Here is a 14,679-nt window from a genome sequence, read left to right on the forward strand (position 1 = left end):
TTCGGGGCCCGTGATGTCATCTCGGTGACTGGGAGACCCGGTGATCTCACGTTAAACAGGGAAACCTCACGTGCCTCCGGTGCGCCCTGCAAAAAAAAGAAAAAACCGAGCCCTAACGATCTTCCGCCGATATTAACGCGCGCCCTCCGCGTCTGGCGTCCGCGGGCTTCTTAAAGGCGCAGCGACACCTGCTTTCGTGCGTCACACCGAGGTTCCCCTCGCATCTCATCCAGCGCCAGAGAGCAGTAAAGCGGGGAAATATTCGACGTTTGACGGCGGATGAACCGTGTTTGAGGTTCGGGTGGAGTCGAGCCACATATTGAGCAGTGACACACTTCAGGTGGGTGTTCACACGCGTTATCTGTGCTGATTACCTTAAACTGCGCGCCCTGCTCTGTTGCTTTAGAACGTTATTGTAACATTAGCTGCGCGATTGTTACAATTCCATCGTTCTAGGCGCGAGCGCGGCTTCATGATGACGGGTTTAAACGCGCTCGGTCTGAAGGGATGATTGATGCCCGCTCGGGGTTTTAGGGGGAAGTGATGCTGGAGTCGTGTTTTATTTCGCTGAGATGTGCTTCAGAGATCATTCACGAAATGGCCTTGAATAATAATCACGACCCTCGTGTGTTTTTGCTGATTCTAGGTTTCATGTCGCCTACAAATAATGAGCATTATGAAAGCTAAAACAGCTTTGTGTGAATATGGTTTATTTTTATGATGTGGATTGTGAAGCATGTTATTCAATCCAGTGCTCCAGCGCTTCTGGCCTTTATTCTTTCAGCATTGGTGTGGCTCATGACTGAATGTAGGCTACACGAGCAAGATGCTCAGCTTCATAAACGCCTTTTTAACCCTTGTGTGCTGATGATGTTGCTGCGTAGTGATGTATGGGTTAAAATCATTTAAAATGAACCCGAACTGCTCCTCGGACTGTTTTGACAGATATTTATTGGAGCACTTATAGGATCACAACACTGGCATAGACTTGAGAAATATGATTGTTTGGTGCAAAACACACTGTTCAGGATTTACAGAAATTAATAAAATCATAAAAAGAGTTTCACATTTCGATAATGAACGTATGCACATCCTTACACTGCCGTAAGTGAGAATCTGTAATGTATTTCAACGTCTCTCCTGCTCACAAAGGCAGCATTTATTTGATCGAAAACGCTGTAAAAATTGCTAAATGTTTTTAGAATTTAAAATAACAGACTTTTGTTGTAATCTGTGTTAAAGTGTAATTTATTTCTGTGATGTGCAGCTGTATTTTCAGCATCATTCCTCCAGTCTTCAGTGTCACATGATCTTCAGAAATCATTTTGATATGCTGATTTACTGCTCAAGGAACATTTTTGATTATTATCAATGTTGAACACAGTTGTGCTGCACAATATTTCTGTAGAAACTGACTGAATCATTCTTTGATGAAAAGAACGTTCAAAAGAACAGCATTTACTTGAAATATAATTCTTTACTGTCACTTTTGACGCATCATAATGCATTCTTGATTTAAAAGAAATCTATTTTTGAATAAAAAATCTTACTGATCACAAACTTGAATTTGCACGAAGGACATAAAAAAACTCATTCTTTTTGGCTGTCTATTAAGTTTTCTGTAGTAAAAATGTTAGTTCTACACGATATATAGCCTACTGAATAATTACAGTCTTCACATACAGTGGTATTTACTTGATACACTAAGGTCCTCATAGTACTACACTGGAATATATTAGTGTAGTCTTTACAGTGTAAGATGATCTAATATTGCTGTGCTAGAGTCAGATGTGCTGTAATAACCTCAGTAGCTCCTCTGGTGTGTGTTCTGTGTGCAGGACTCAATCATGAAGGACGGAATGGCTAATAACAGCACGGCCAGCATCTCTCAGGCCCGGAAATCTGTGGAGCAGCTGAAGATGGAGGCCTGCATGGACAGGATAAAGGTCTGTGTTTTAAACTCATCAAACGTCACGAAAACCTCTAAATCGAAGGTTTAATTCACTCAAGAAAGAGAAAGAGTCTTTTATAGGGTTTCCTTTTGGATGAAGCAATTGAAGCTGGTATTGCAATAAAATAAAAACAATTGTGAATTAGTAATCAGTGCACCATTGTTATTTATTTGAATGTTTGTAAAAATGATATCGTAAAAGCATTGTATACAATTAATTGAAGTATTATTGTTATGATTATTTTAAATTAGTGAAAAACCTTTGATGCTGATGTGGCATTAAATAATAAACATGTTAATAAGTGCAAGTTATTACAAAGAAAAAATACAAATACATTAAAGAATTTCCCTTTTAAATGGACAATATATATATGACCATGGAGCACAAACTAGTCATAAGGGTACGTTTCTGGAAATTGAGATTTCTGCATCATCTGAAAGCTGAATAAATCATCTCTCCATTGTTGTGTGGTTTGTTCGGAGGACAATATTTGTCTGAGATACAACTATTTGAAAAACTGGAATCTGAGAGTGCAAAAGAAATCAAAATATTGATAAAATCATCTTTAAAGTTGTTCAAATGAATTCTAAGCAATGCATATTACTATTGAAAAATTAATTTATGATATATTCATGGTAGGAAATTGACTAAATATCTTCATGGAACATGATTTTTACTTAATATCCTAATTATCTTTGGCATCAAAGAAAAATCAATAATTTTGATCCATACAATGTATTTTTGGCTATTGCTTCAAATATACCCCAGACTCAGAGACTCAGAGAGATCTTTCATGTTTACTGTCATGTGGTCATTTACTCCCGCCCCCGAACTCACACGATTGGTTGAGTCAGAAGTTGGCATGCTATTTTAACCCTTCTAGTGTCCCCTCCATCACCCTCTAAAACAATCATATTAGGATTCAGATTTGTATTGGCCTGCGTACAGCAAATCATATTTCATCATGCATGAGGTGTGATGACAGCAGCATCTGGAGAGTACGTTTCGTTATCTGTTCTAATGTGCCCAGAGCACTAAGCGAGCGCTTTAAGGAAGCGTAATGCAGCTGTTAGCTGTAGTTGTGTGTGGTCTGGTCTGTAAACCCGAGGGATGAGAGACAGAGCGAGCGTTTAGAGGAGCACGGGCTCAGCTGTGAACAGAGATGGATCGGATGATTCTGCAGAGGTTTCTCATCTTCAGCTTCAGCATCTTCCTGCAGATCCAGATCTTTTCTGACATCAGATATGACCTCTGCTTTTAACCACGGGGAAATATTTTGGGAAGCAATCTATAGGTAGACTGATTCTTTATTGATCCCCAATGGGAAATCTACCAGTCTGTGTTTGAGTCAACACAAAAAAACTAAATTCCTAATGGAGTCTCTGTTTCGGCATTTAATATTAAAAATTACATTAACAACCTGATGTATTTAACATTTATCATTTCTTACATGCATGTGTTTTTGTGTGTGTATTTATGTTTATATACGATATTATGATGTGCCATACAGGAAATAATTTATAAAATAATTTAAATAGTTAACTAGAACATTTGAGATTTGAGGTTTATATATTTGAACAATATTTTATTTTATTAAATATTTTAAATGTTTTTTTTTCAAGAGTTTATATTATATCATGTAGTTTAACTTGATGTACTACAATAGCTTAAAAAAAAAAAAATAATTAAACATTTTAAAAAATGGACTTAAAACTTTCTAAAATTTAAAAATAAGTAAAATTAAAATGAAGCAAAAAAGTACAATTAATTAAAAATATTGATAAAAACTATTATATTATTTCAATGATAATAAAATAATATTGCTACACACATATGTTTGTATGATATATATGATATATTTTTTAAATAAGTTTTTTATTTTCACTAAATGTCTATAATCATTAATTTTTTTTAATGCCTTTATAATTTTTATTTTTAGTTATTTTAGTACATCAAGTTAAACTACATTAAAAAATAAAAACTGTTGGAAAAAATATTACGTTTTATTTGATTTTACTTGCATTGATGAATCATTCACAATAAGACCAGGCAAAATGTTTTAAGAAAGTAATCCGAGTTCATTTTGCTTGATGTGATCAGAAGTGTCAGGATTGTGAATTGTCTTATTCTTTCAGTCGTGAGTTAACACACAGATTCAGATCATCTGACCGCTGTGAGGCGTCTCGTGCTCGTGTCCTGAAGCTGATTTGTGTTTGTTTGATCACACATGACCTGCAGTGGTCTCTATCACTAATATCAGTGATATCAGAGATGTTCGTGTGTTCATTAATTGGTCTGTCACAGGTGATATGTGTTAATTAGTGCGTCTGGTTCATCAGCGGCTGGTGTGCTGTAATTACAGCTCTGTGTGTGAAATGGGAATACTGGAACAGTGCATTAGGGCTCCACGTGACACTTTTACTCCTGTAAATGAAGATGACGTGCACTTTAAAAGCCATTGTGTTTTAAGTTTGGAATAATTAAGATTTTTATGTTTTTGAATGAAGTCTATTCTTCTCACTAAGGTTGCATCTACTTGACTAAAAATACAGTAAAAAATGGTAAATATGTGAAACATTATTAAAATAGTTGCTATGTTATTTCTGTGATGTGCAGCTGTATTTTCAGCATCATTCCTCCAGTCTTCAGTGTCACATGATCTTCAGAAATCATGAAAATATGATGATTTACTGCTCAAGAAACATTTCTGATTGTTATCAATGTTGGAAAACAGTTGCACAATATTTTGGTGGAAATCATGAGGCCCTACCATTAAAAGCTTTTTACAAAAAAAAAACCAACAACACTACTTTTCATTTATTGACCAAATATGACAGTTGACATTTTTGTTACAAAAGATATCTATTTCAAACAAATGTTCTTTTTTATGTAACAAAAACTGTTTAACATTGATAAAAATAATAATAATAATATTTGAGCATTGATGATAACCAAATCAGCATATTCAAATATTTGAAGTTTCAGCTCAAAAATAATTTATTATAACATCTGGAAAATGTCATTTTGGGGGCGTGTCTAAAAAGAGCAGTTTTGGTGTGTATCACTTTAAAATACAAATGAGCTGCATATTCCGGCCCCGCCTCCAGAAGAGGTCTTAGTGTTTTGTTTTCAATACGATACCGATACTTTTAAAGCCAAGTATCGTCGATATCGATATTGAACTTTTAAATGACGAAATTGATGACATTTTCTAATTACTAGGAGTATAATGGGTAATAATTCCAACTTGACTTTATATTTGAAGCACATTTTATCATTCAGTACGCCTTAATCACAACTTATTAGGTTATATTTTTGTTAAATCTTAAAACATATACCAATGACTGCATCACTCAATTATTCATTCAAGTTATAGTTTCAGTGTTTCAGTTTAACTCACATTCTGTATTGAAAATATTATTATAAACATTATATTATTTTTGTATTACTGTTAAATTACAGTATACTGACCTAAGAATAATATTTCAGAATCAGAACTAACGATTCCAGATTCATTTTTTGATTCAAATCTTTTTGTTTCATTCAAACGTCGAACGTTCGCAATTCAGTTTGATTCATTCGGACAGTTCACTCGCGCACTGAATCATTTAAAGGTCCTGTTTTTCGTGTGTTTTTTGAAGCTTTGATTGTGTTTACAGTGTTTAATATAACATGTGTTCATGTTTCGCGTGTAAAAAAACAGTATTTTTCACACAATTCACCTATCTGTATACCGCTGTTTTCACTGTCATAAAAACGGGCTGATGACTTCCTTGTTCTATGAAGTCCCTCCTTCAGAAATACGTGACGAGTTGTGATTGTGCCAGCGGTTCCTGTGTTGTGATTCGACAGCAGCTGAGCGCACGCTGCCCTCCTGGAAACGTGATTGGACTAGTTTTGAGAAGCAAGTGTGCATGAGCACGTGCTGGAGATGTACTTATAATCACAGGAGCGTTTTTACTGACGAGATGCGCATGAAAATCGCATTCGTTTTTTTTGCACAGCCCAAACATCTAGTTAACAAAGCTAAACTGCGTTGCCCTTTGTGTAATAAGTTACAGAAACTGTTAAACGCACCAACTTAAATAATAAAATACACTTACCGGTTGTGGTCCATAAGTAACGCCTTCTCCAGACAAAGAGGGAACTGCTCCATCTTTCAAGAATAATCTTTGTGCGAATCCGGCATTAAACTGATTGAGATTGAGGAAGCTGTCCTCAGCAAAATCTGCTGCACATTTTACATGTGGATTATAATTTTCAGGAACCGAGTTAAACATAAATTGTAACCAATAATCTCCAAGTACAGCGTCCCTGGGAAGCCCAAACAAAGATGATTGGACTCCGAGATGAAAATAACAGCGTTTCGACGACATGGCGACAAACACAAACGCTACTCTTCCTCTTCTCCGTCGGAGTGCAACAAGACCACGCCCCTTTTTGTGATTCATGTGGGCGGAGCTTAGTAAAAAACTGTGTTAGTGACGTCATTACTGCAGGAACTAGAGGGATGTAGTCCAAACGGGTCGTTCGATGTAGGTGAATTCTGTTAAATAAAATATATCGCTTGGCATTGAACTTTGAGCTTTAGAATTTTACAGATATTATTTATACTCTAACAACAACATTACACACTAAGTGAAGTTTAAAACATGGGATCACGAAGAACGGGACCTTTAAATGCATCATAAGTTTGGAAAATATTAACACTGTGAACCAGAAGCATAGCAAAGATATCAATATAGCTGTTTAGATACAAAACATGTATCAGTCTTCCTAAAAGCTTGAAATGGTCCCCAACACTTGATTTACTTTCCTTTTTCTCATTCGTACATTTTTTTTTAATTCAAACTTTTAGTTTGAGCTGTATGCATTATTTGTATGAAAATATATCCCATATCACCAGCAAGTGTCTAATATAGTCTAAGATTGTAAATCTATAATAATGTCACTGCCTGTCTCTCAATAAAAAAATCATATTGCTGCGTGGTTTTGAAAGGTTTGATTCTGTTTGGTTTAATAAATAACATCTCCTTTGTGAATGAGCAGAAATACATTAAAACACTCAACACAAATAACACTTAATGTTGCTTAAGATAGTGACAAAGACAAGATAATAAAGCATACTGTGTGCAGATACACACATAAGTCCAAAATATGAACGCAAAGCATTTTTTAAAGGCAAAACAGTATTGAATAACTGCATAATAAATGAATAGTTTGTGTAAAGCGTCTGTATGTTTGTGTGCACACTCTGGCCGTTTTAGGCCAAAATCCTCCAAAGGGGGCTAGAAATAGCAGGCAGTGAACATAATGCACTGTGATAAATGTCATGTTTATTCAGCATGACATTTGCAGACTAAAATCGTCCTCTTTCAAACTTTTTTTTTTTTGTCTTTGCATAGACAAAAAAACTAAATATTTCGACCAAATATTTATGTACAACAGTCAGATGTAGAAACATGAGCCAGTGCAGTTTTCTCAAGAAGGAGAGCAGATCCTGCCGCTCATCGCTGATCATTTATTAGAGTAGATTTGATCAATAGAGTTAAGCACAAATGAGTTTCATGTGTGTTTGCTGAACTACAGTCTGTGTCCTGGATGATCTGAAGCATTCTACTGTGACCTGGAGGAGAAAAATGAAACTATAATAGAAAATAATAGAAAACTGATACTAATAATAGTTTACCTTTGATCTCAAAATACCAGTAAAATTATAATAATATAATATTTTTTTTATGTGTTTGAAACTCAGCTCACCAGGGCTGCATTTATTTAAAACAGTGATATTGTGAAATTGTCTTGACATTTAAAATAACTGTTTTCAAATGTAATATATCTAAAAATTTAATTTATTTTTGAAAATGTTTCATGATTTCTACTACGGATTCCATTGTCACACGATTCTTCCTAAATCTTTTATGGAAAATAAAATATTAACATTTTTGTGGAAACCATGATTCACTAACATTCAAAGGTTTGGGGTCTATGTATATATCTATATCTTACTTTTATTCAGCAAGGACACATTGAAGAAAGTAACAGTAAAATTGACATTTATAAAAACATTTATAATGTTGCAAAAATTTCTATTTCAAATATATGCTGTTCTTCCGAACTTTTTATTAATACTTCCACAATTTATTGTGCAGCACAGCTGTTTTAAACACTGATAATAATCATAAATGTTTCTTGAGCAGCAAAGAATGATTTCTGAAGATCATAACTTCAACTTCAGTCGCAGGAATAAATTATATCTTAGCACATATTCATATAGAATACAGTTGTTTTAAATTGTAAAAACTATTTCAGTATTTTTACTGTATTTTATTTTAATAAATGCCACCTTGGCGAGCAGAGGAGACCCCTAATCTAAAGCCCTCACTCTGTCCTCAGGTGTCCAAGGCCGCGGCGGACCTGATGGCGTACTGTGATGCTCATATACGAGAGGACCCGCTCATCGTGCCCGTCCCGGCCTCAGAGAACCCCTTCAGGGAGAAGAAGTTCTTCTGCACCATCCTCTGAGTTTGGGACGGGCCGCAGGTTCTGTGTCCTCGTCTCTGGCTGCCGCCGTTGAGCTGTGTTTGAGCGGCTGTTGACGGTCAGATCCCTCCTGGACGCCTCTGGGGGGTCTGGGGGGGGGGGTCAATTAACTGGCAACCCAATCAGAGCGTCTCATGTCTCGTTAAATAGGTTTGCTATTACTTCGTAATTAGAGAACAGCCTTTCTCACTGCTTATGAGATGAGAGATTTTTGTGTTTTTGTTCTGTTTGTGTCACAGAGGATGTGAAACCCTGATGTTTTTATGAACTTAAGCTGTTTGATATGCATTACTGGTCAAATGTTTGGACACACTTGAGCGAATCGTCAAAAAAAAAAGCTTATGCATTAATAATTCAAATTATTATTATTATTTTTTTACTTTTAATCTGAGGACAAAAAAGACAACTCAATATAACAGCTGTTACTTATGCATCCATGCATTAATTATATTAATGGAAATATATGTCAGATCATACAGTTGTCATGAAGTCACAATCCATTTTCCTGCTATTGCAAATATTTATTCGTTCATAGGTTTAATTAAAAGAAAGGAATTATCTCCGTGTTTTGAATGATTGAAATTAGTTGTTAAGAAATTGTATGAATTTGTTTACAAAACTGGAATTTGATTCAATTATTTTAAAACTCGAATTTGATTGATTAATGTCCAAAAGGAGACAGAAGAAGCATGTTTTAATCTCTACATTATGCCCAGACTCCCATTTGTTTTATTTCATAGCTTTCATGACTATTCTCTGCTTTAATAAAAAACATAATGCATCCGAACTTTTGACTTTAATGCTGAAAATTCAGCTTTGCATCAAATGAATAAATTGCATTTTTAAATATTTTCAAATAGAATCAGTTGTTTTCAATTGTAATAATATTTCACAATATTTTACTGTATTTCTAATCAAATAAATGCCTTCTTTGTGCGCGTAAGAAATAATATTCGTAATAAAGAGCGAGCAGATGTGTCCAAACCTCTGACGTGTTGTGCATCTGTAATGCGTTTCCATTTGAATGATTTCCCATCTCTCCCCATTTTCCGCTACGATGATCCATCCATCCATCTTCTACCGCTTATCCGGGGCCGGGTCGCGGGGGCAGCAGTCTAAGCAGAGAACCCCAGACTTCCCTCTCCCTAGACACTTCCTCCAGCTCTTCTGGGGGGACACCGAGGCGTTCCCAGGCCAGCCGGGAGACATAGTCTCTCCAGCGTGTCCTAGGTCTCCCCCGGGGTCTCCTCCCAGTGGGATGTGCCCGGAACACCTTCCCGGGAAGGCGTCCAGGAGGCATCCGGAACAGATGCCCGAGCCACCTCAGCTGACCCCTCTCGATGTGGAGGAGCAGCGGCTCTACTCTGAGCTCCTCCCGGGTGACTGAGCTTCTCACCCTATCTCTAAGGGATCGCCCAGCCACCCTGCGGAGAAAGCACATTTCGGCCGCCTGTATCCGGGATCTTGTCCTTTCGGTCATGACCCAAAGCTCATGACCATAGGTGAGAGTAGGAACGTAGATTGACCGGTAAATCGAGAGCTTCGCCTTGCGGCTCAGCTCTTTCTTCACCACGACAGACCGGTACATCGACCGCATTACTGCAGAAGCTGCACCGATCCGTCTGTCAATCTCCCGTTCCATCCTTCCCTCACTCGTGAACAAGACCCCAAGATACTTAAACTCCTCCACTTGAGGCAGGAACTCTCCACCAACCTGAAGTGGGCAAGCCACCCTTTTCCGACTGAGGACCATGGCCTCGGATTTGGAGGTGCTGATTCTCATCCCAGCCGCTTCACACTCGGCTGCAAACCGTCCCAGTGCATGCTGAAGGTCCTGGCCTGATGAGGCCAACACAACAACATCATCCGCAAAGAGCAGAGACGAAATCGTGTTGTCACCAAACCTGACCCCCTCCGGCCCCTGGCTGCGCCTAGAAATTCTGTCCATAAAAATCATGAACAGAACCGGCGACAAAGGGCAGCCCTGCCGGAGTCCAACACGCACCGGGAACAAGTCTGACTTACAGCTGGCAATACGAACCAAGCTCCTGCTCCGTTCGTACAGGGACCGGATAGCCCTTATCAAAGGGCCCCGGACCCCATACTCCCGGAGAACCCTCCACAGGCCGCCGCGAGGGACACAGTCGAATGCCTTCTCCAAATCCACAAAGCACATGTGGACTGGTTGGGCATACTCCCATGAACCCTCCAGCACCCTGTAGAGGGTATAGAGCTGGTCCAGTGTTCCACGGCCTGGACGAAAACCACACTGTTCCTCCTGAATCCGAGGTTCTACTATCGGCCGGATTCTCCTCTCCAGTACCCTGGCATAGACTTTCCCAGGGAGGCTGAGAAGTGTGATCCCCCTGTAGTTGGAACACACCCTCCGGTCCCCCTTCTTAAAAAGAGGGACCACCACCCCGGTCTGCCATCCCAGAGGCACCGTCCCCGACTGCCACGCGATGCTGCAGAGGCGTGTCAGCCAAGACAGCCCCACAACATCCAGAGACTTGAGGTACTCAGGGCGGATCTCATCCACCCCCGGTGCCTTGCCACCGAGGAGTTTCTTGACTACCTCGGTGACTTCAGCTTGGGTTATGGACGAGTCCACATCTGAGCCCTCAGCCTCTGCTTCCTCAATGGAAGACGTGACAGCGGGATTGAGGAGATCCTCGAAGTATTCCTTCCACCGTCCAACGACATCCCCAGTTGAGGTCAACAGCTCCCCACCTCTACTGTAAACAGCGTTGGTAGGGCACTGCTTCCCTCTCCTGAGGCGCCGGACGGTTTGCCAGAATCTCTTCGAGGCTGACCGATAGTCCTTCTCCATGGCCTCACCGAACTCCTCCCAGGCCCGAGTTTTTGCCTCCACAACCACCCGGGCTGTAGTCCGCTTGGCCTGCCGGTACCTGTCAGCTGCCTCAGGAGTCCCACAAGCCAACCAGGCCCGATAGGACTCCTTCTTCAGCTTGACGGCATCCCTTACTTCCGGTGTCCACCACCGGGTTCGGGGATTGCCGCCTCGACAGGCACCGGAAACCTTACGGCCACAGCTCCGAGCGGCCGCTTCGACAATGGAGGTGGAGAACATGGTCCACTCGGACTCAATATCTCCAGCCTCCCTCGGGATCCGGTCGAAGCTCTGCCGGAGGTGGGAGTTGAAGATCTCTCTGACAGGAGACTCGGCCAAACGTTCCCAGCAGACCCTCACAGTACGTTTGGGTCTGCCGAGTCTGTCCAGCTTCCTCCCTCGCCATCGGATCCAACTCACCACCAGGTGGTGATCGGTTGACAGCTCCGCCCCTCTCTTCACCCGAGTGTCCAAGACATACGGCCGGAGGTCGGATGAAACGACCACAAAGTCAATCATCGACCTACGGCCTAGGGTGTCCTGGTGCCACGTGTACTGATGGACACCCTTATGCTTGAACATGGTGTTCGTTATGGACAAGCTGTAACTAGCACAGAAGTCCAATAACTGAACACCGCTCGGGTTCAGATCAGGGGGGCCGTTCCTCCCAATCACGCCCCTCCAGGTGTCACTGTCGTTGCCCACGTGGGCGTTGAAGTCCCCCAGTAAAACGACGGAGTCCCCAGTCGAAGCACTTTCCAGCACCCCTCCCAGAGACTCCAAGAAGGCTGGGTACTCTGCATTGCCGTTCGGCCCGCTACGATGATATTTGAGATATTTTAAATCCTCCAAATCTTCTCCAGTTTCCAAATGACATTGTGATACACAGAACCAGATACCTCAGAAAGGCCTCCTCAACATCTGTGCTGTGAATACAGCTGTGAGCCCCTCAGACCTGAGACGCAAACAACATTCAACAGTAATCTTCATGATGGTTTCTGGGATGTGTTTTGTGTGTTCTCGACTGTACAAAAGTATTTTCCGCCCCATCTGACATATAAAATCCAGCGTGCCGATGACTGTGAGTTCACATTATTTTCTTCTTTAATACAAAGTTATTTGGATATTTCACCTTCAATATTTAAAGCTGAAGCGTGTCATTTCGCAATCACAGACAATTCTAACAGTTTAAAGTCAGAGAGTTGTCAACCTACAAAAAGCTCACTTATAAATGACTCTACACATTAAATATGAATTTTAAAGAAATTGTAAACATAGGCCAATAGTTGACTCACCCTCAGGTCATCCAAGATTAGGATGAGTTTGTTTCTTCATCAGGTTTGTAGAAATGTAGCATTGCATCAGTGTCTCAATAATGGATGCTCTGCAGTGAATGGGTGCCGTCAGAATGAGAGTCTGATAAAAACATCACAATAATAATCCACAGCACTCCAGTCCATCAGTGAACATCAGGAGAAGACAAAAGATGAAACACATCCAGCATTAAGGTGTCTTTGACTTCAAATCAATGCTGAGTCCATAATCCATAATAACTTATCCTTCAGTGAAAAATCTCCTGTTGTCTCTCACATCGAAATCTGGCCACAGATTTGTTTAGAGCTGTTTAAACACTGCTTGATCTGTGCAGATTTCTCTCCTGATTCAGCTTCTGTCTTCTCCAGATGTTAACTGATGGACTGGAGTGCTGTGGATTATTATTGTGATGTTTTTATCAGCTGTTAGGACTCTCATTCTGACGGCACCCAATCACTGCAGAGCATCCGTTGATGAGATACTGATGCAATGCTACATTTCTACAAATGTGATGAAGAAACAAACTCATCCTGATCTCGGATGACCTGAGGATGAGTCAATTTTTCATCAAATGTTCATTTTTTTTTGCTTGAACTATTGCTTTAATATATTCAAGAAATGACACACATTTTAAATGTAGTCTGATTATCTTTTTTTTCAATGCAAACATCTTCCCACAGACTCTTTTCTCAAATCACCTCCCTGCTGAAGATTCCTTCACACTTTCTGAACGGCCTTACTATCACTGGCATGTTTCACGGTAGTTTCAGAGTTGTTTCGCTGGTCCTGATTTAAACAGCAAGGCCTTTGACTGAAATGCCAAACGGAGAGGCTGCATGTGTGTGTGTGTGTGTGTGTGTGTGTGTATAGAGGTGGTTTCTGAGTGCCAAGTACTGTGACTATGGCGTGTCCTCTACACTGTTATTTCACAGGCTCTTTCCTATTCAAAACAAAGAAATAAAAAAGCACAATGTCAAATGTTTTTCTTTATATCACTGTAATTTTAGTCTAGCCTTTGCTAATTTATACGAAACCAAGTCTTATTATATCTAATGCGCAGCTCCTGATCGAGCTGTTCCTTGTGTGATGTGTATTAAAGCCCCTTTAACATGTGCCACGGTGGACTGATCTTATATCTGAAGATCCACCTCCTAAAGTGCACAGATGTATATTTGAAATGCGAACGTTGCATGAGATCGCCTTTAAATTCAGAGAGTGTGTATGTAGGGTGAGTACTTAAAACGATATTGTGTTCTAAACGCTTGATATTTACTTTTAGTGCTGATGCTCCATGTGTTCAGAGAGAAGGAGGGTTTGTTGGTTTTCCCAGTAAATTAAATGGAGTCCAGCTGATTTCTAGAGAATTATGGTACAATTAAACCCCAAAAATGTAAATGAACTTTTAAATAATGTTATGATTATTATTATTATTATAAAAACATAACTTGCATGGACTGATTACCCGATTTAAATATTAGAACTTTGAGATACCTTGTAATTGAATCAATGCCTAAATGTATGGATTTGTTGGTGCTTTTCTGCACTTTTCTCTTTTAGAAGTCTGAATGTTTAGATCTGTGCAGTTGTACAAATTAATAAACATTTTAAAATTGTCTGCATTCAATATTTAGTGTGCTTGCTTGCATTATGAGAATGATATGCTTGAGTTAATATGTTTGCTCTGACAATAACACACAAGTTTATAATATTGTGTGGTCAATGGATACACCTAGCGGTGCAACAGAGTAATGCATACTGTATATTTCTGATTATGAAATAATCGTTTGGTCGAGATACAACTATTTGAGAATCTGAGGGTGCAAAAAAAATATTGAAGAAATCATAGTTGTTCAAATGAATGATTAGCAATGCATATTACTAATACAATTTTTTGATATATTAACGGTAGGAAACTTACAAAATATATTAATTTAACATGATCTTTACTTATAAATATCCTAATGATTTTTGGCATAAAAGAAAAATCTATAATTTTGACCCATACAATGTATTTTTTGA

At 39.3% G+C, this 14,679-nt stretch overlaps 1 protein-coding gene across 1 annotated transcript; it reads left to right on the forward strand.

Annotated features, from left to right (window-relative positions):
* Positions 1-50: 50 nt before the first annotated feature.
* On the forward strand, positions 51-9,551 carry LOC132156704 (guanine nucleotide-binding protein G(I)/G(S)/G(O) subunit gamma-4-like). The gene is made up of 3 exons (XM_059565671.1): positions 51-340; positions 1,839-1,946; positions 8,349-9,551. Exons 2-3 carry the CDS (start codon positions 1,848-1,850, stop codon positions 8,475-8,477), a joined length of 228 nt encoding a protein of 75 aa, XP_059421654.1. The 5' UTR covers positions 51-340; positions 1,839-1,847; the 3' UTR covers positions 8,478-9,551.
* Positions 9,552-14,679: the final 5,128 nt, after the last annotated feature.

Source organism: Carassius carassius, chromosome 14 (genome assembly GCF_963082965.1).
Source record: "Carassius carassius chromosome 14, fCarCar2.1, whole genome shotgun sequence".
NCBI lineage: Eukaryota > Metazoa > Chordata > Actinopteri > Cypriniformes > Cyprinidae > Carassius > Carassius carassius.

Bases quoted from the DNA above. Each gene is read 5' to 3' on its own strand.
- LOC132156704 (XM_059565671.1), top strand. From the start codon at position 1,848: ATGAAGGACGGAATGGCTAATAACAGCACGGCCAGCATCTCTCAGGCC. The intron at 1,947-8,348 runs GTCTGTGTTTTA...CTCTGTCCTCAG, and splicing joins CCTGCATGGACAGGATAAAG to GTGTCCAAGGCCGCGGCGGA.